General features: G+C 49.3%; 1 protein-coding gene across 2 annotated transcripts in view; it reads right to left on the minus strand.

Annotated features, from left to right (window-relative positions):
* The window catches only part of MTHFD1 (methylenetetrahydrofolate dehydrogenase, cyclohydrolase and formyltetrahydrofolate synthetase 1), a 517055-nt gene that overhangs the window by 59967 nt on the left and 436142 nt on the right, over positions 1–20946 (minus strand). For both annotated transcript variants that reach the window (XM_069638218.1, XM_069638219.1), the window contains exons 24-25: positions 16913–17090; positions 6035–6142 (exon numbers count right to left, since the gene is read on the minus strand). In XM_069638218.1, the coding sequence (XP_069494319.1) occupies positions 6035–6142; positions 16913–17090 (286 nt within the window). The remainder of the gene's footprint in view (positions 1–6034; positions 6143–16912; positions 17091–20946) is intronic.

A 20946-nucleotide genomic window follows, 5' to 3' on the forward strand; every position in this document is an offset into this window, starting at 1 on the left:
GTGATACACTGTCGGAACTTTTGGGACGAACGTAGGATTAGTTGCCAGGATCACTTTGTCCTTAAAGAATCTTAGGTATGGCGGGTCTACGACCAGCGCTTGCAGTTCCGAGATTCTCCTAGCTGATGTGATAGCAATCAAGAATGCCAACTTCCACGAAATGAATTTTATGTTGGACGTGGCCATAGGCTCAAAAGGCGGTTTCATTAAGCCTGCCAACACTGTGTTGAGACTCTAAGTTGGGGGGAAACGTTTTACCGGGGTAAAAACTCGAAATAAACCCCTCATGAAGTGCTTCACAAGTCAGTCGCTAAATAGAGGAGACGACTGCCTCTTCCTCGTGAACCTCGAGATGGCCGCCAGGTGCACCTTTATCGATGTGAAGGATTACCCCCTCTCCGCCAAGAGGAGCAGGTAAGGTAGAACTTGTTCTGGCGTCACCAACAACGGTTGTAGGCCTTGTTGTCCTCTACACCATTCACAGAACCTCTGCCACTTATAGGAGTAAGATTTGTTTGTAGAAGGGGCTCGAGCCGCCTGCAGAATTTTTTGACAATCCTCCTAAACAACTAAAGCACCGAACTCCGAAAAGTCAGGAGCCAGGCTGTAAGGTTGAGACTGTCCGGGTCGTGATGCCACACCGTGCCTTTGTCCCGGGATAGTAGGTTCGGGACTCTCGGAAATGCTATGGGATGTTCCAGCGACAGGTGAAGCAGGTCGGAGAACCACGGTTGCCTTGGTCAGTATGGCGTCACTAGAATTACCCGGCAATTGTATCTGCGTATCCACTGTATTGTCCTCCGTATGAGGGGGAACGGGGGAAAAGCATAAAGGAACATGTCCGTCCATGGGAAGGAGAATGCCTCCCCCATGGAACCCTCTTGAGGCCATCTGCTTGCGAATTGCTCGCATTTCTTGTTGTCTTTGGTCGCGAAGGCGTCCAGAGGAGGGTGACCCCATTTCTCGAACACTTTCCTCAGGTGAATTGTGTCCATTTCCCACTCGTGTATCTGGGCCATGCTTCTGCTGAGGGAGTCTGCTTGGGAGTTCTTCACTCCTGGGAGGTGGTGAGCCACGATGGAAATTTCGTGCTTTAATGCACAATGCCATGTTTTCTGGGCTTCTATGGAAAGAGTTCTTGATCGCGTCCCTCCTTGTTTCCTCAGATAAAACATGGCCGTTGTATTGTCGGTCAGTACTCGAACTTGCGAACCCTTGATGTGTGGTAGGAATGCCTTCAAGGCCCATCGTACTGCTCTGAGCTCTAACACGTTTATGTGTAGGAGTGACTCCGTTGGAGACCAGCGACCTTGCGTTTGGAGAGCACCCATGTGAGCTCCCCATCCGGTTAGGGACGCATCCGTGACTATGGTTCGCTGAAACTCCGGCTCCTGTAGGGGTACGCCGTTGTTCAGATTGTGGAAACTCTGCCACCACTGAAGGGTCCGAAGCAGCTTGTCGTCGTCGATGGTTATCTTGTCTGACCACGATCCTTGAGCCTGCGTCTATCGGTCCGCGAGGAATTCCTGGACTGGCCTCATGAATAGGCGAGTTTTCCACCAGATGGTTGCAGGATGCTATGGCCCCTAGGACCGAAACGGATTTTCTCACTGAGAGCCTGGTGTTTCGCCGTAGTTGGCTCGCTTGCTGATTGAGTCTTGAGGTTCTGTCGAGAGAAGGTTTCACTAGCCCTAACTGGGTCTCGAACTGTGCCCCCAGGAATACCAGCGTTCTCGATGGCTGCAGAGAGGATTTTTCGAAGTTTATGGCGAATCCCAGCTGTTGTAGAAGCTGCATGGTGGCTTGTAAACTTGTGTTGGTCGACGCTGGGGAGGATCCCCTTACCAGCCAGCCGTCGAGGTATGGGTATACATGGTGGCCTTGCTTCCTTAGCCAGGCCGCTACTGGAGCCAGGCATTTCGTGAACGTTCTGGGGGAGGTCTTGAGCCCAAAGGGAAGAACCGTGAATTGGTAGTGAGTCCGCCCTATTACAAATCTCAGGAATTTCCTGTGTCTGACACATTGGAATATGGAAGTACGCGTCCTGTAAATCCAGGGACGCTAGAAAATCCCCCTCTTGAACGGCGCGGATCACTTCCTGCAGAGTGAGCATCTTGAATTTTAGGCTCTTTAAAGACTTGTTGAGATCGCGTAAGTCTAAAATGGGACGCCATTTGCCGTTCGGCTTTTTTACGACGAAATATCTTGAGTAGACTCCTTGACCTCTCTGTGATGTTGGAACTAATTCTATCACGCCCTTTGCTAACATGAGTTGTTACCTCTTGTTGCAGTATCTTCAGATGGGAATGAGCGGTGAACGCAGGTGGAATGTGCGGAGGGCTGTGTTTGAATTGTAGAGAGTGTCCGTTTCTTATAGTGTCCAGCACCCATTGATCCGTCGTTATTCGTTCCCATTCGTCGACATATGCTGACACTCTTCCCCCCAGAACGGTGTGTTGTATGTCACTGCTGATCTTTATTTTGCTCGTCTCTCAACGACGACGGATATGATGGTCTTTTCCTGGAAGTCTGGAAGTTCCGGCGTCGGTTTGCCGTTTGGGAAGCACGTCTGTATCCCTGGGAGGGGTAAGCCGATCTGCCAAAGGATCTGTCTCCAGACGCAGAGAATCTTGAATTACCTGAAGCCCCTCTAAAGGGACGAAAAGACTTGCAGCTTCGGCCACTCTGGAGGGCACCCAATGAACATGCCGTGTCCGAGTCCTCTTTCATTCCCTTTAGCGCTTCGTCCACCTTCTCACCTAAAAGAAGGTCTCCCTCAAAGGGCATATCTAAAACTTTGTATTGTACCTCTGGCCTGAAGTAGGTACACTTAAGCCATGACTGTCGTCGTAATACGACCCCATTATTGACTTGCTTGAAGCCTGACTCAGCGAGGTCCACCGCAATGTTTATTGCGTGATTTGAGGCTTCCTCACCCTCTCGGACAAGTAACATTGCTACCTTCCTATGCTCTTCCGGAAGATGATCAAGCAATGGAGCTAGCCTGTGCCACATCTCCCTATCGTATCTGGCTACAATCGCCAGAGAGTTTGCAGCCTTTACTGTGGTTGCCCCAACGGATAGCACTTCTTTGCCAAAGGGATCCTGGCGTCTCGCTTCGTTTTCAGGCGGAGTCGTGCACTTGTGCTGGGCCTTCGCCTTCCTCGCCGCCGACACCACCGAGTCTGGCGTTGGTTGGGAGGATAAACACTTGGGGGTAGACTCTGGAGCCTTAAACTTTTTCTCGAGGCGTCCTTTCACTGCCGGCTCTGAAAAAGGGTGACGCATTGTCTGCAACCCCTCCTTCCACACGTGGTCTAGTATTGGTATTGAGAACACAGACCTTCTCTTACCCATGTGGTCGAACAAAAAAAAAGTCCTTTTTCTGTTCTTCCTGGGACAAACCAAATTCTTTGCATGCCTTCTCCATCATAGAATGGAATGACGCAATGTCGTCCGGAGGGGACGGGTGAGCTGGGCTTCTAGGGGTTTCCAACTCCACCTCTGACTCCCAGGTTGGATCCCTGGAGGGGGATGATGAGATATCCGACATGGCTCCCCTGTCAGACTCCGAATCTGGCAGCTCACCTTCCTCTTGTGCCAGTGCTGAGATTGACGTGCGTAGGTGCGTCGGTGGACGGGACGGGCCCGGCTCGTCGACGGGTGACTGTGGCAGGTTTGCCTGAGGTAGTCTCTGGTCCAAAGACTGTAGCAAGGACTGAAGCGTGGACAGAATTTCCAACGACAAAACAGATTGAAGATTGAGAAGAGGGGCAGATACCGGTATACCGGATCCCCTCGTCGACGACTTGTCAGCCACTCATAGCCCTAGGTCTGCTGGGCCAGCTATTCTCTCGTTCTCGTCCTCCGAGGACAGCGACACAGCCTGTTCTTGCAGTAAAGTATCCGGGGGGATCGGATCAAAAACTTCAGGCCTCCAGTAGAACCCCCGTCGACGAGGCCATCGTCGCCGCCGTTGTCGGTGGGACGGTGGATGCCACCTGCGTAAGTGGCAAGGTGGAGGCCGATGACTGGACCGCCGTCGACGACGGTGACTTAGCAGGTGGTTTAGGCGGTCCCGCCTTTTCCACACTTGGCCTGCTTTTACTCGACTCTCGACTCGTGGTCGATCTATGATGATCGCCCGAGGAGGATTTCCTTTCCTTTTCATGCTTTTTTGATGAAGATGATTTCTTTGACGAGGAGTCTCTAGCTGAGTGACTCCCAGATGACTCTTTTTCCGTCGGTCGAGATTTCTTCGCCGGTGGTTCCGACGAAGTAGCGCGGCATGATGTTTTCGCCGATTGTGTGGAGCCTACCTCCGAAGGGGGGTATGCCCCCGCTCCATCATTCAGCCATGCCACCAGTCGTCGACTCCGGTCTTTGAGGGTTTTTTGAGAAAACCCTTTGCATATGTCGCAGTTATCCGCCGAATGATGAGGGTGGAGGCAATATATACAATCCATATGTCCGTCCCCCTCGTAAACTTTTTTCAAGCCGCACGTCGCGCATGGACGGAACAGCGCTTTTCCTGACATGGAGGACATTTTCTCTAACTCAAACTCCAGGAATACAACCTTGAACAAAATAGTAAGACAACGCGAGGAGATCCCACTACTTTGGAGACGGTTGAAATCTGAAGGGGAGCCGCGGGGGCGGGCCTCTTATACTGGGACGGCCTACGGAGCATGCGTAGGCGGGTCCTAAAAGGACGTAGATAGGACACAAAAGTGTCGGAAGTTTTCCTATGGGAAAAGGCTATATATGTGTACAGAGGGGTCCCGGTCTGTCGACGGGGAATATTCTAAGCATGTGAATCCATGAAAGATCCAATGCTGGAGCGATGCGGAGCTCAGGAAGGAAGGGTTACCGCAATGGACGGTGACCCTGCTTAAAAATAAAAGGAGGCCAAAAAGTAGTGTTTGATGCTTCGAAGTGCTCTGGTCCCGCCCCGAAGGACGGAATGTCCTAAAAGCATGCAGGAAAGTGGACTATGGACTAGGAGAAAGGTAGTCACTACGGTAAGTGTTATACTTGATACACGGGACAGGAATTTATAAGCAGCACCAGACCAAGGGTGTGGAATTTCTGTTCTGCATGCATTACCAGTTGAACCAATCATCTGTAAAGTAACCACTATGAAGGAGCTAGTGCACAGATCCAAAACACATGTAGTTTTTCATTTTAATCTAGGTGGCCAAGTGATTAGTTTTGGTAAATCATTCAGAGCAGCTTAAAAAGACAATATTGCGTATGTCATGGAAATACATTTACTAGTTCAAGTTGGAGCTGGCAAAACTGGCTGATATTACGAAGAGAAGTTTGAATGGGCCAGTAGAAAATGCCTTGTGTATTTTTATTGACTAATAAAGTTAGATTGCATCATGGCCTACAGAATCATATTAAGCAAAAGTACAGATAAAATGCATTGCCAGGTGTCAGAGCTTATAACCCTACCAAGGTTCTATCCAATGGTTTGAGCAAAGGAGACATTTGTTCCCTGTACTTCTGCTAGTGGGACAGGCTAGAGGACTTGCCTGGTGAGAATGCCTTCTGTGGTCGGTTAGGGAGAGGATACATTTCAGGCACCACCAGGTCAAGGATCCTTCAAAAGTGGACTTAACATAGGTGTTTCTTTATCGCTTTGCAAAGAAACAGGTGCTGAGCCTTTGGAGGTCCAATCTTCCAGGATGGCAGAGGAGACATCAAATGGGATATAATTTAAGGTCACCTTAATGGTTTAGAAACTCGCATTAAACATGATTGTGCTGCCTCAAACAAGCATCAAAGACTTCAAAACAGGGCCCCATGTGAATACATCTTTTGACATGTGGGAATCTACCTCCGATTTCTTGGGCAGGAAGTAGCTTGTCCACGTTTAGAGGAAGGATCAGTAGACCAAACAAAAAAAAAAATAATAAGACTGAACGCCTTGGCATACGGGAGGTCCAGTACGACAGGTGCTAGACCATGCCTCATTAACGGTATGCCAAATGTTGTGAATAAAGGCTGATGGATACAGATGAAGACATACCTGCTTTGTATATACTTCAACTTTCTGCTGTGCCTCTGGGAGAAGTTCAATATCGTCGGCTCCATAAATCTTCTGCGCAATTATTCGTATCTTTTCTGTAATCGGGAGCTGAAATGGAAACACAAAGATAAGCATTTCACACTAATTGACAACCCAGAGATCCCTATAAAGCATTTGTTAAGAGTTACCATGAACACAAGTGCCACCATGAACACAAGTGCCATTGCTTTTTCTGATGTGCAAAAAAGCAGTTAAAACTTTGGAAGACTGGCACCATTTTACAGGTAGAAGCTAATTTCACAATGTATACACTGAAAAATGCACGCGTTTACATATTGAAGTAATGTTCCCACCTGTAGTTTATGGGCAGCCATTTTTCAGAGGGTTCATTGGGCATCATGTGATCGATCTTAAAGAGGTCATTGCAAAGCAGGCAACAGCTACTTCACATAGTAAGAATAGCTTTCCCATCTGTGGACTCAAGGACGGTACCAGTGAGGTAGGACAGTGTGGAATGTGTTGTTGTGTTTCACTGTTGCCTTGGGGTGTTTGTGAGCCTGACTTGAGGCTGACCTGCAGAACACCCTGCCAGCAGAGCTGGCACACTGGTCTCTTGCAACCTGTTAATGTTATCAAGTGGCTCGCAAAGCCCACTACCCAAGGGCTTGCGAGCTGCCGATCCTCCACTTCCCACATTTCCCTTATCCAGTTGTCTGGGATACCTGATGGGCCACTGCAGGGGTTTATGGGCCTTAAATGTTGCATAACATGAGACTGGGCGCGGGCAAGAAGCGCTGGTGGAATACTCTATATAAAGCCACCAGGGCCAGCATCAAAGCAGGCTGTGGTCTCCGGCCCCAGGGTGTCTCAAGCCCATCACTTAGCCTTTCAACAGTGACCGTCAGCCAAGTCTGAACAGATTAGGTACCAAATATCTCATCTTAAACAGTATGTTCTGGTTAATAGGGTTGTATTGTGGAGTTTCTCCAGTTCCCCTAGCAGAACAGGGAGATCAAGTAGGATCCTAGCTGCTATCAAACATTCTGAAGGCGTCAAATAGCAAATTTTGGAAGGCGTCGGTATGCCACACTGGCGAAATCCAGCTGAGGATCAGCATTAAGTTAGGACAGTGTGATAGATTCAAAAATTGGAATTAGCAACACTGCAAGATTCATGAGCTGTTGAAGCAATGGCGGAATGTTGTGAAGAATAAAGCTTGCGGTAGCATCAGTAGCCTGGGAAGAGGAGGGGCTGGGGGCAGCGTAGAGACGAAAGCTCTTCAAACACCATGACAGCGACTAGGATGCTACCACTCTGCTAGATCTGCAAGCCAGAAGCCCTGCCCCGCTCAGTCGTCCTCCCTCACTCGAGAAGAACCTAGCCTGCCGGGAGGCCATGCTGCAGCTGCAGACACAGCGGAACAGGCGCAACAATGTGACTTCGAGTCTGCAGGGCAACTGCCCTAGGATTCTGCCACACTGAGGCATAGGCGCACTAGTTGCATCATGCCACACTTGACGTTTGTTAGGAGGAAAGCCCTAAACGGAATCACAAAGAGTCCACCTGCTATTTTTGTTTTCCCCCCTACTACTTACTGGCTGATGGCAGTTGTTTGTAATACTCTAGAAGGCTGCACACTGTTGTACCCATTTTGTGATCAGGAAAACAAAATGCTTGGTCCTTTCAGGTCCCCACTAAAATGGCAACCTGAATTTGGAAGTCCAGTCGGACTCAAACAAGGCTCTCTTTGCCTGGTAAGCATGGAAACAATGTGTGTATCCACCAATCCCCTAGCCCCGTTCCCCAAACATTCCCACTCTTACAGGACCACTTGAAGCTAGTGGTTGCAAAATGGCCAGAGCTGCACTGACTATACAAGCTTGATTTACTGCACATTACAGTGCGGTTTATTCAACTGCATGCTGCAAGGTGCGCAATTTAGACCCTTCCAAAGCAGTAACCTTTAGCCGTGGGCATGCTTCTGTAACTTTATGCCCACTTTCTCTATTCACTGCATTGTTCATGGTTTATTCTAATCGCGGATAGTCTCAGTATCCCAAAATGTATGCTACCTGTGTTTATTTTATTATCGGTACCAGTATACTATGTGATCCAATGGGGTTTTATCCACTTGGGCCCTTTGTGGAGGTGAATATTTTCAAATGGTCGGCTGCTTGCCAGGCCTAAAAGTCACTTGTCCTCGGGATGAATGCCAGGTCTCCACATGCACCGAATGTGTTACTCACCACTTGAGAGCGAGAATTCCCTTTTACCAGAGCAATATTTTGAGACCCGTGACCCATTTACCCTTTTAGGGCGAGAGGAATCAATGAGTTCACTGGTCCGTCATACACCTCGCCACTCCCTTGATGGGGACTCATACTATTCCAAGATGGAGTGAGCTGCTTAGAGCTATGCACAGTGCCATGCAGCAAACGTCTCAGGGCTTGAAGTCACAATTTTCATACAGTTCTCCGATCAGTCCGGCAGCGCTGCAAAGAGCACTACGTTGCACAACACATGGAAAATTAATAATGGAAGAGAAATGCCATTTTCTTGGCCACACTTGGGATCACTAACCATGGCCATTTATGCAGTAACCAAAATCTGTATATTGTACAGAACGAAGAATACATGTTTTAAAGCCTGGTCAGCCCCTATGGCTTTTAGGTGACTTTATGCATTCTATATTGTGCACCGGCATCGTGTGCAGCATGTGCCATAAACTGTGCCTCTAATATTTTGATTTTTATATTTCTATAAGATATAGGAAACAGTAGACAACCTATCGTTTACAATTTTTTTTAAAGGCTGGGGCAATTATATATGCCTAAAGAATTGAAGAGAAAGAGCAGCGATTGGAAAGGTTGCAAGGATTTTTAACTGTTTGCTTACTTCTACTCAACTGCTAAGTGAATTTGACAATGCTGGTGCTAAAATTTTATTAAATGGCATTTAAAACACTGTAAATGGTGTGTCCAATATTACTACAATCCATTACAAACTGTAGCATAGCCACCAGGAGACTTAGTTCCCTTCAAAACGCCTTTGGTATGAATCCCAACCTCTGGGAAACATCGAGCCCCTAATCAAGTCTGCAAATGAGAAATAATGTTTTGATTGGACACAATTGAAGCCAGAGAAGTTAATCTGCCCTGAGGAAAGAACGCTGAATCTTTCATTTAGTATCTGATTTTCACACTGCACCCACCAGCATGCAGTCTTCATTTTACTAATGTGATGCGTGGTTGTAAAGACACGTGGGAAGATCCCATTACCATAAAACCTGTTTGGAAGGCTGCCAGCCTTGCTGGATCAAATGGGTGAGAAAAACATACTGCGTAGGGAACAGGGCCATCTGCATGAGCGAGAGAAAAGCTTCCTCGGTGTAGATTTTCGTTTAACCCAAACATGTACAAAGAGGTTTGAACAACCCAAGTGTATGTCTTAAATGAGCTTGTTTGTCAATTTTAGGAAAGCAGTCTTTGAAAACTACCAATGTTGCTTGCACTACGCCATGCCGTCATATGCCGAAATAACTTGTGTGCAATCCACGTTTGCCAATAGCATAAAATCTTTCCTTTCAATTCTTGATTGGTCTGCTGCTTTTGTCACAGTGGTTCATTTGATTCTTGGTAGATCTGGTACTGCTGTATCTTGGTTTTCTTCCTACTTTTCTGATCGAACATATTCCGTTTCATTGATTGGGAAATCTTTCCTTGATCTTGTGCTTTGGGGTACTGCAAAGGCTTGGTTCATGACCCCTTACTCTTTCCTTTGCATACTACTCTGTGGGAGAGAAGAACAAGTTACTTTCTTACTTGGTAACGTTCTTTCGATGGGATGGTCCGACGACGTATTCCATATCTATGACAGGTAATGTCCACAGCTGTGCTGCTTCGAAAAAATCTTCGGCATCTGCGTCGATGCGCCGTCCCCGAGGACGACCTCCGACGGCCAACGTCACCCGATGTGATAAGTAGGACGCATGACGCCCACAGCCTCAGTTGTAGTTTTTTCCCCCAGAACGTGTGCCACCAGTTTTCTGCCAGTCAGACACACAAGGCCTTGCGGAACGCAACCTGCAATCGCAAAAGAAATTCTGCAGCGGGGAAGGTAGGGAGGTAGCGATATGGAATACGTCGTCGGACCATCCCATCGAAAGAACGTTACCAGGTAAGAAAGTAACTTCTTCGAGGGGATTGGGTCCTCGGACGTATTCCATATCTATGGCAGACTCCCAAAGCAGTACCAAGCAAGGAGGTGGGAAAAAGAATTTAGAACACAAATTTAGCATGCCCAATCAAACTGCGGAATAAAGGACTGCCTTGCCAAAGGCCAGATCCTGCCCTCGGATGGAATCGAGGGAGTAGTGCCGTACAAAAGTATGTACTGAAGCCCAGGTGGCTGCATCACAGATGTGACGAATAGGAACACCCCTCTGCAGGGCAGTAGACACAGCCACTCCCCTGGTAGAATGGGCCGCAAGCCAGCCGGACGGTCCTTAATGAAAAGTTGATCGTCCACTCTGACCCCGGACATGCGTGAAATATAAAAGCTCAACGCTCTCCTAGGATCAAGCCTATGGAGCCTCTCCTCTTCCTTACCAGGATGTGGAGGAGGCTAGAACGCCGGAAGAACAAACCACCTTCGGAAGAAAAGGACGAACTCTAAGGACAACCCTGTCCTTATGAAACACAGTGAAGGGTGGCTTAACTGAAAGTGCCTGTAACTCACTAACTCTGCGAGCGGAAGTAACCGCAACCAAAAACACAGTTCTCAGAGTTGGCAAGAGTGCAAAGGCTCAAACGGAGCACCCATCAGAAACTTAAGAACAAGGTTCAAATCGTCACCTTTTCTGGTGCCCGGTTGGGGAGGGAACACATTAGTGAGCCCTTTCAAAAACTGAGAAATTAAAAGGAATCTTAAAATAGGAACATTCTTCAGACGAGCGCTTAAATATGGACAGCGCCGCCAGGTAACCTTTAATGGTCCCCACTTGCAAGCCCCTGTGGGCCAAGGAAAGCAAAAAAGACAGAACCATGGGAATGTCACATTCAAAAGGATCCACATTCATAACTCTGCACCAGTCTCAGAACTTTCTCCAACGGCAACGGTACAGAGACTTTGTTGCCGGCCGCCTGGCCGAGAACACCTTCATCACGTCTTCAGGGAGGTCCCAATCCCTATACCTCAACCTTTCAGAAGCCAAGGGTGAAGGTTGAGGGATCTGACCGCTGGATGGAGAACCTGACCCCCCCCTCCCGTGAGAGCAGATCGTCTCGGTAGGGAAGACGACGTGGAGGGCAGATGGACAAGTCGAAAAGGTCCGGGTACCACGTCCCCCAGGCCCACTCCGGAGCAATGAGGATCATCCGGGAACCGAACCTCCGTAGTACTTGCGGGATGACGGGGACTGGAGGAAACACGTACATCAGTGGGAATGACCACTCCACCACGAACGTGTCTCTTAAGGCTCCTTTTGGAGGAAATTACCGCGAGCAGAACCTTTCACACTTCCTGTTGACACTGGAGGCGAAGAGATCCACTTGAGGGGTCCCCCAAAGGGCAAAGATCTCCAGGAGAATCTCCTGAGCCAGCTCCCACTCGTGAGAGATCGTGCTCTGCCTGCTCAGAGCGTCCGCCGTCTCGTTGTCGTCTCCGGCCAGATGAACAGCCGAGATCGAAACTTCCTGCTGGATGGCCCAGAATTCGAGCCGCATCGCCTCCCTGCACAGAGGAAGTGACCCTGCCACCCCCCCCTTTCGTTGAGGTAGAGCATGGCCAGCGTTTTGTCCGTTACAATCAGGACACTTTCCTCGCACAGTTGGCAGAAAAGCCTTCAGGACAAGCCTAACGGCCCTCAGCTCCAACAGATTGATATGGAGTCTGGACTCCGGAGATCAACAACCGCTGACTGTCAACTCGTTGGCATGAGCTCCCCATCCCGCGAGGGATGCGTCCGTCACCTCCGGCCAGGGCAGCCAAAATGGGGCCCTCTTCATCAGATTGCCTTCGACGGCCCACCACAGAAGGTCCTGGGCGACCGAGGGCAGCACCTGAACAGGGTCCGACAGCCTGCCGGAGGACTGAGACCACTGGAGCTTGAGTGCCCACTGCAAAGATCTCATCCGCAGACGAGCCTCGGCACCAGAAGAATGCAGGATGCCATGAGGCCGAGCAATCTCAAGAACTCGGACGCTGGGAGATTCTGGGCAAGTTGAAACTTGTGCACCATCTGCTGAATGTGAAGAGCCCTCACCTGGGGAAGAAAACAGTGCCCCAGGGATGTGTCGAGCACTGCTCCAATATACTGGAGCCGCTGTGTTGGTGTTAAATGGGACTTCTTTAAATTGAGGGAGAAGCCCAGCTCGTGAAGGGAGTGGCAGGTGACGGACAGATGATCCAGGACTTGCTCGGGAGAGCTCCCCCTGATCAACCAATCGTCCAAGTAGGGGTAGACGTGAATCCCCCTTTCCTGAGATGCGCTACCACCACCATGAGCTTGGTGAAAACCCTCGGGGTGGAGGTCAATCTGAACGGCGGTGAAAGTGCGAGTCGCCAACCGCGAACCTCATGTACTTCTTGTGCATGGGATGGATCGGCACATGGAAATAAGCGTCCTTGAGGTCGAGAGACACCAACCAGTCCTGAAGTTGAAGGGCCTGGAGGACTTGAGAGAGAGTAACCATCTTGAACTTGTCCTTCCTGAGGAGTTTGTTCAAACCGCTCAAGTCCATGATGGGTCTTCATCCCCCTCCCATCTTTCTTCGAAATCAAAAAATAAGGGGAATACCATCCCTTGTTCCTCTCCGCTACAGGCACCAGTTCTATGGTGCCTTTCTCCAGCAGGGCTTGAATTTCCTGCGCAAGGAGCGGATCTGGACTCTTAAAAGAGAGGTTCCCAGGTGGATTGTCGTAAGGCCTCTGCCGAAAGGGAAGACAGTAGCCGTGGGTTATGATCTCCAGAACCCATACATCATCTGAAGTAATGGCTTAATGGCTTGCCACTCTAACAAGATGCTGCGTGCCTTCCCCCAACCGACGAAACATGGGACCTGGCCTCATGACTGAGTGGAGCAGCTGCAGTGTTGCCTGAGGGCAAAGAGGCAACTGCCCGAGCGGCCTTGGCACCTCGAGTACCCCGTTTTCCACCTCTGGCACTCTTACGGTGGCCTCTGACTGCTGCTCCTCTCGCTTTACTGAAGGTCGAGTAATAGCGAAAGGAACCTCCCCTCCATTGCTGTCCCCTAGGACGAAAAGGCGGAGGTTGTCGAACTGCAGCGCCCAACGACTTCGCTGCAGCTTTGGAGGTCTGCAACCTCTCAAGGCTCTCGTCAGCCTTGCTGCCAAAAAGATGTTCACCGTCAAACGGCATGTTGAGGAGCCGGGACTGCACATCAGGAGCAAACCCAGACTTCCGCAACCACGCAAACCTGCGTATTACGTTGCTCGCCGCCATGGACCGGATGACACAATCTGCCATGTCCAAACAAGACTGAACGGCCTCACATGGCATTCTTGCCATCCTGAACCATTGCAAGGAAACCATCCCGTTCGTCCCCTTCGGGAATATGTTAAGCCGCTAATGCAACACAGTTCCACAGAGTGTGTGTGAAATGAGACAAGGCACATATGGAGTTGGCCGCCTGAAGCGCCATACCCTCTGAAGAAAACCCTTTCTTCGCCCAGCCGTCAAAACGTTTGTCGTCCCCATCCGGTGGGATGGTAGGATACGACGCCTGCTTTGCCGGGGCCATAGCCGCCTGCACCACCAAACTCTCTGGAGTGGGGTGCCTGGACACGTAGCAGGAGTCGCTACTGGCTGGACGGTATTTTCGCGACAGACTTGCCCACTGCCGGGAGACTCTCCGGAGCAGTCCAAGCCGCCGCCACCCTTCTCTGCAGAGCCATATGAAACGGCAATACTGGGTCAGTGGGGGACTAAGATCAAGGATGTCCGTGAGATCATTCTGAATGAACTCCCCTGGGGGAGCCGACCAACCCAAATACTCAGTGACCCGAGACATAAGGCGCCGATATGAAGAATCGGCATGAGTGCCAGGCTCCGGCCTACAAAACTCCACCTCCGGAGAGGTGTCCAGTCATCTGGCATCATGCAGTGACTGCCTCAGGTCATCAAACTGACTATGGCCTGAGATAAGCTCATCTGGTACCGTCACCAGAACCAAGCCGTCAGAGCCTTCATCACCCTCTGAAATGTACTCCAGGCGGTGAGAGGAAGACCCCTGGGGACCAAAGCTGTGCCTGAGCTTAGCCAGAGCCTTTCTAGGGGCTAATCCCGTGCCACGGGGCCCTTCCGACACCACCGCCTCGAAAGGTGTTGAGGGCGCCGAACAAGTCGGCGCCGAGAGAATCGGCGTCAGCTGCAGCGCCGCCAGCATCGACGGCGTGGACACAGGCCTAGAAGCCGGAGCTCCGAGCGTGTCTCTCGACAACCTAGGCGCCGACGACCCCCCTCGGAGCCTCGAGAGAAACTGTCGACGACCTCGGCGCCGACGTCTTCTTTGAAGACGGCACAGGATCACGCTGTCTCGAGCGCGTCGAGGACCGGGAACTGGAACGGGCATGGCGAGAACTTCTACCCTTGTCTGAGCGTGACCTTTCCCGCAAGCCGTGCTGACCACCCGAGCCCGAAGGCGTACGAGCGGTGTCTCTCTACCGGTGCCGACCGACCCCACTCTGAGGCGCGGACGGACCGGTGCCCTGCGATTAAAGAATCGCTAACATCTGCTTCCCGAAGGAAGCCCTTTCCTCCGGTGTCGCTTGCATGGTGGGATAAGCGACCCGCCGACGGGCGGAGTCCTCAGAAGAGGACGGGGAAGGCGACCGATGCTGGCACTTCCGGGAATGCCTGGAAGAGGCGGAGGAGTGGTGAGACCGACTCCTGGAAGGAGACCCACTGGACTTCCGACGATGCGGAGAGTCGCCTCACGAGTCATCCGTTGAAAGCCCCGTAGACCTCGACTTCTGGGGCTTAGACACCCGACCTACCGACAGCTTCTTCTTGCGTTCCCGTAAAGCCTTGGCTGTGAGCGACTGGCAGTCCACAGTCCGTATCGTGGGCCTCTCCGAGGCACCAGAGGAAGGTGTTGTGCGAGTCCGTGACCGACATCTTGGACCCACAGTCCCCGCCTTTCTTGAAGCTCGGACGCGTGTTTGAAGACGAAGTAGACATCGCCACGAACAGGTCTTCACAAAAAACCGAACAGGTTCAATGAAACGAGAAGAAAACAGCAAACTCCAAAGAGTCGAGGCGCACAGAGATTCACGATGCAAACACGTTTGCGGAAAAAACGGAACTGAGGCTATGGGCGTCCTACTTATCAGATCGGGTGATGTCGGCCGTCGGAGGAGGTCCTCGGGGACGGCGCATCGACACAGGACGCAGACACCGAAGATTTTCCAAATCAGCACAGCTGTGGACATTACCTGTCATAGATATGGACTACGTCGGAGGACCCAATCCCCTCGAAGCGTCCATTAGAACAGAAGCCATTATGACAAGTAAGAGGTTGGCGGAAGAACTAGGATAAGGAGCAGACTGGATAGTGGAGGAAAGACTGGAGAAAGAAGTGGGTGGGAGGATACATTAAGAGAGGCTTGAAGAGACTGAGCAAGTAAGGCGGAAACATCAGTAGAAGATCTGGAGAAAGACTGTCAGTGTGTTGTGGTGAAGGAGGTTTTAGGGTATGTAAGGAGGTTGGAAGGAGACATCAGGATGAAATTACTAGAACATTGGAAAGAAGATAAGAGGGTGAAATGAGAACAGCAAACGATGTCAAGGGGAACCTCAGAAAGCAGGTGAATGAGCTGTTGCAGGCTCACCCAAACCTCATCAATGGCGAGTGTGGTGGAAGGTCTGAACATATGTGAGCACTGAGGATGTGGGTGAGGAGACAGTGGACAGGAGTTACAAGAAAGACTTTCCTAGGCACAAGAGCATGGCAACTGGTCGAAGGAGTGAAGGAAGGGCGTTGAGGTAAGGTGCCAGGACCCAGAGACAGGGAGCTGGCAAGAGTAATTGAGTAAACAATCTACAGACCCACGCAGACAACCAGCGTCCTGATGGAACTTATGGTGCTTTGTTTATTGCAACCATACCCAAACAATGATTGTTGGTAATTTCTGGTGAGTAAAAGGTACAGTTACTACCATGGAACACTAATAGACTAAGAATTCATCGGTAACCTTCACCACCTTACTTACATCACAGAGGTAAAGTATTTGATATAATCTCTGTGTGTACATTCCTTTATTGAATATTATGTGTGTTATACTGTAGCTTACGCCAACCCCATTGACTGCCTAAGATCTGTCCTTGACTGCTCAGCCACATTGATCACTAGGTGAGCCAGAGAAGACTTGCAGGGAACCACAAGATCTGCCAAGGATTTTAAGAATGCAAGGGTTTTTTGACATTTTGATGAACAGGTTTTTGAAGGGCAAAATAAATATAGGATATAACAAAAAGGTTGAGGTAAAATACACCAAATCTACCAAGACTGTTTGATATAATAGGGCTTATGCACACTGCACACATGCACTCAGTAGCTCACTACCTGACTGTGGCTCAGTCCAACTCATCCCCAGAACACAGTGAAAAGAGACTGCCCTAACACATCCCTCTTCTTAAACCTCACCTGCCGGCAGCCACTGATCATCATTCAGCAGTCACTTTCAAAGAGGCTTGGTATTTTGATTGTTAGACTATGTTTGAAAATGTGTGGAACGATTGAGAGGTGCAGGGTTCTGGAAGATGTCAATGAAATTCCTACCCATTGTTAATACAGTTGAATATCAGTTGTTATTCACATGTTCAGACTGGTAAACATCAGTGCTCCGCTTCAGTATTACCTCCACATCGTAAAGGAACTTGAAATCACTTGGAGTCAGTGATGCCTTCTGAACTGCCTGAGCCAGGTCAACAGCTCCTTGCCCTCCTTCCTTCCAATGAGAAGATTTCACTGCATCAAAAGCACCAGCTTCTTTGGCAATGCGGCAAATCATTTCCAGCTCAGCTTCGGTGTCCGACCTGCCGGAGAAAACAAAGTATGAGGAATGACAATACACTGAGTGGCATGAACCTCTGAGGGGTCCATCAAAACTGGCTTCACTAACTCAGATACAAACTACGATGGACTGACAAAAGGACTACTGTTCTACAGGACTACAGGAATGAGTAGTGGCTAGACCGCCACCTTAGCCTCACACTAATACTAAACAAGCAGTGATCCCAATTCAAAGGTTAAACAGGCACACCCCGACAGGTAAATCCTCATTCATCTCTTTTTGTAGCACTGACAGAGCTTGATTTATAGCTTCGGGGGCGGCGGGGGTGGGGGGGGACACTGATCAGAGTAAATAAATCAAACAGCATTATCAGAATGGACCAGGCTCAAATAAAAGAATATCCATGTCCAATCAATGTTCTATAAAAAATAAGAACTAATAGAAAAACAAAATTACATACAACTAATGAAAAAAATTAAAAACACTGAAGACCCACCGCTGTAAAGAAAACCGAGAATGCAGATGTTGAGAATAAAGGCCACTCTGGGTTGATAGGTAGGGGTGTTCAGGTAAAAGATTTGAGCAGAAATGCGTTCAAGGGTATTGTGGCGGGTTAGGACAGACACTGATATCTTCCATTGATTGACTTTATTCAACAAAATAAAAGGAAGGAAACTCCCCCCCCCCCCCTCCCCAAATCAATGGGTTTTCCCTACCCAACACAAACTAACTAGGGTGCTTGACAGTCATGGAGTCCAAAAGGAAGATCTGTCCTCTGTCAAAAGCAAAACCGTTCTGTCCTTACCAATGTCAAAACAACTTAAGCACAGAAGGACTCCTTTCCCCTGTGGTTTGCTTTTCAGGACAGTCGTTTTAGTAACTTAATCATAGATAGTTCTTGGCAACTATTTTGACCAGTTCATCAGTTCAGAAATAGGGCTCTTCAGTTACTCTGTCGTGTCCTTGACACCTTGCTTTCACCTTCTGAGGGTATTCTTTACTTGCTTGTTATTTAGTACGGTAAGGTTTAGAGGAGGGGCAGACCCCTGTGCCAACTTAATGCTCTGGTACTTTCTTGCAGCCTGCTACAAGGTTTGCTTGGGGAAAAACTCTGAAGTTCCCAATGGTAACTCTAAACTGGTGGGTAGGCAAACCTTGTTCGTAGTGGCGCTGATTGTATTGATAAACATGATTCGGTTTGCTTGTTGATTGGTTAAGTGGTTAAAGCTCCTTCATAGGGATGGCAGCGGCCTTGCGATTGTAGTTCCGGTGTGGGGTTGGTTGGGTAGCCACTGTGGAGAAGTAAGCAGCGAGTCGGTGGCCCGATGGCAGTGAGCACGGTGATGAATCACTACCATCCCTATGAAGGAGCCTTAACCATTCAGCCTCTGCCTTGACAAAGACTTCGGTCAAAACATGTGTTGGGGTTTTCTCCCATGCACAGAGCACACCTTGTGCCAGGAGCATGGTAACATTAATCAATGAATATAATTGAATGTGTGCAACACGAACAAGGTGTTTTGTGACTTCCTTCAACGAGCAAACAGAACCATGTTTATCAACACAATCCAGCGCCACCAACAAGCTTTGCCAACCTCGTTGTGATTTAGTACACTTGGGGCTTCTTTAAACAATGTCCACTGTTTCTCCTGGTTGGGCCAGTCATAAGGATTCTCAAATAAACTCTTGCTCATCTTTTTCCCTTAATAGTCACTGAGACTAGTATGTAGATTCCAATAACTATTCTCTTTGGTATTGACTTCTTTTGTTTTACTGGGACGAGTATGCATGTTCCAGTAATGATTCTCACTTTTCTACACCTCTTTGGTATTACTGGGATGAGTATGAGGGCAAGTAAGGAGTGTCTTCGTTCTTCACTGTTCGTTCTTTCCGATTAATGTCCCCATACACCTTTGTACTTGGGGGAATATCGAGTTGCGCACCACACTGGGACGACCATGATTATTATGCTTGTTCGGTTAGTTATCCCTACCAGGTCTCCCACCTACCCAGTTACCTCTCTCACTTGGGGTTAGCATCACAGACCTGTGATCAGGACGGGATGCTTTCTTCTGTTAGTCAGGTTGGCTTCATGCCTCTTGAATTCTCTACACTCGCTCTATCTCGTAAACGGGTCTGTGGTCTCAGCGTCGTCGTTGGATTTAGTCCGAGACTCGATTTCTGTACCCTCAACCCTTCTCCCATCACGCTTTTCTCACTTTATGCACACTCGCCAGTTTGTTTCCACGTTTGCAAGCTGCGCGTCCTGGTCTGCTTCAGCGTTCTACACACAGATGATTCAAATCTCCTGGGCTTCCTCCTCAGACAGGATTTTTCCTCCTCCTTTTATGACATTTAGCTGATTGTTCCGCGGCGGAGCGTCTAAGCCCTTTCTTTTTGTTGCCCGAGTACTCTGCATGACTCAGACAATCTTCACAGTATCGTACTCAATTTCTTACTTACATCGATTTAAGGTTTCTACACCAAAGTAACAAACATTAATTTGTTCTTTATGAGAGCTTTACTGCAGTGGAGCCGCTGTCAAGACAGTCGAATCACGTTGACCCATTGACGAATCTGCATTGGTTCAGCTTCATCACAGACTTCTGTTTCGATCGAGTCGACATGGAGACTGCTTTGAGTTGATGAGTCCCAACAGACCAAATCGGCAGTCGAGTCAGGTCAAAATGATGCGTTGTGTTGAGTCATGTGAGACAGCGAATTGATGTCAAATTTCGAGTAGGGTCAAAACTATGCTCTGTTGGATTGAGTCGCTGCTCAGGATGTGGTAAATCGGGTGCTGCCACAGCAGCGAGCCGGTGGTAGAGTAGCGGTGGCTATGTGATGCAATGTGTCGGGTCGGCATCGAGACATGACAAATGTAAGCAGTGTGAAGTCATACAGTGCCAAAAGCAGCACTGCATGTCGTGTGGTGGCTCGAATTGATTCGAGCGATTGCTCCGAATCGGCAATGCCTTGAGGAGCTGAACATTGTTCCAAGCTGCTTCTGGGTTGCTGGGAAGCCCAACCCGTGGTCTCTTGGACAGGAATAGTCCTTAATTCCCACTTCAGGAAAGATGTCTGGCACCTACAGGGGGTCTTTCAACGCTAGTGAGGGGGATCCTGGTGCCAGTGCACAGGCAGCGAATCCATCCATCCATCCATCCATCCATCCATCCATCCATCCATCCATCCGCGGTTTTGCTCCAGTGAACAGGCAGCAGAGACGACTTGACCCAACAGCAGATTCACCCTCAATGTTCCCTCTGGATAGTTAAGGAGCAGAGCTTTCCCTCTGTCTTCACCTCTAAGACAGAGGACTTTGGAATAAAATGTATCCCCAACAGAGTTCCAGTTGACTCCTGGTCTTTAAGTCCAAAAATGCATCAACTAAGGAAATACTTTCCTGGCCTCAAAGGTAAACTGCCACAGCAGATTGGTCCAAAGCAAGCCTGTTTTTGGAAGTCCAATTCAGGCAGCGGTACAAGTCTTACCTTCTGTCATAACCAGAGAACGTTATCCGCAAATGCAACATTTGAAAGGGGGACTTGAGTTCCAATGAAAGGAGGAGCAACTACTAACACTGGGGTTCTCAATGATGACACACAAGTACTGATTCGGACACCACTGCCCTGGGGGCTATCGCTGGATGGTGCGAAGGTAAGCAGGACTCTGCGCCCAATGCAAATCCAATGAGGAGAGGCGGCGATTAATGCGATTTAATTGATCTCAGCCCCCCGAATGTCTAGAAGGTTAAGAGCAGACCCAGGCGATAATAAATTGCTAGAAAAGTTATGCATCACCCTCGCCACTGTGCACGGGCATCGCATCACAGTTTCAAGGACAATCAACGCCATTTGTCTCCATGTTCCTCTGGA

This window comes from Ambystoma mexicanum, chromosome 14 (assembly GCF_040938575.1).
Source record: "Ambystoma mexicanum isolate Mex_15411 chromosome 14, UKY_AmexF1_1, whole genome shotgun sequence".
Classification (NCBI taxonomy): Eukaryota; Metazoa; Chordata; class Amphibia; order Caudata; family Ambystomatidae; genus Ambystoma; species Ambystoma mexicanum.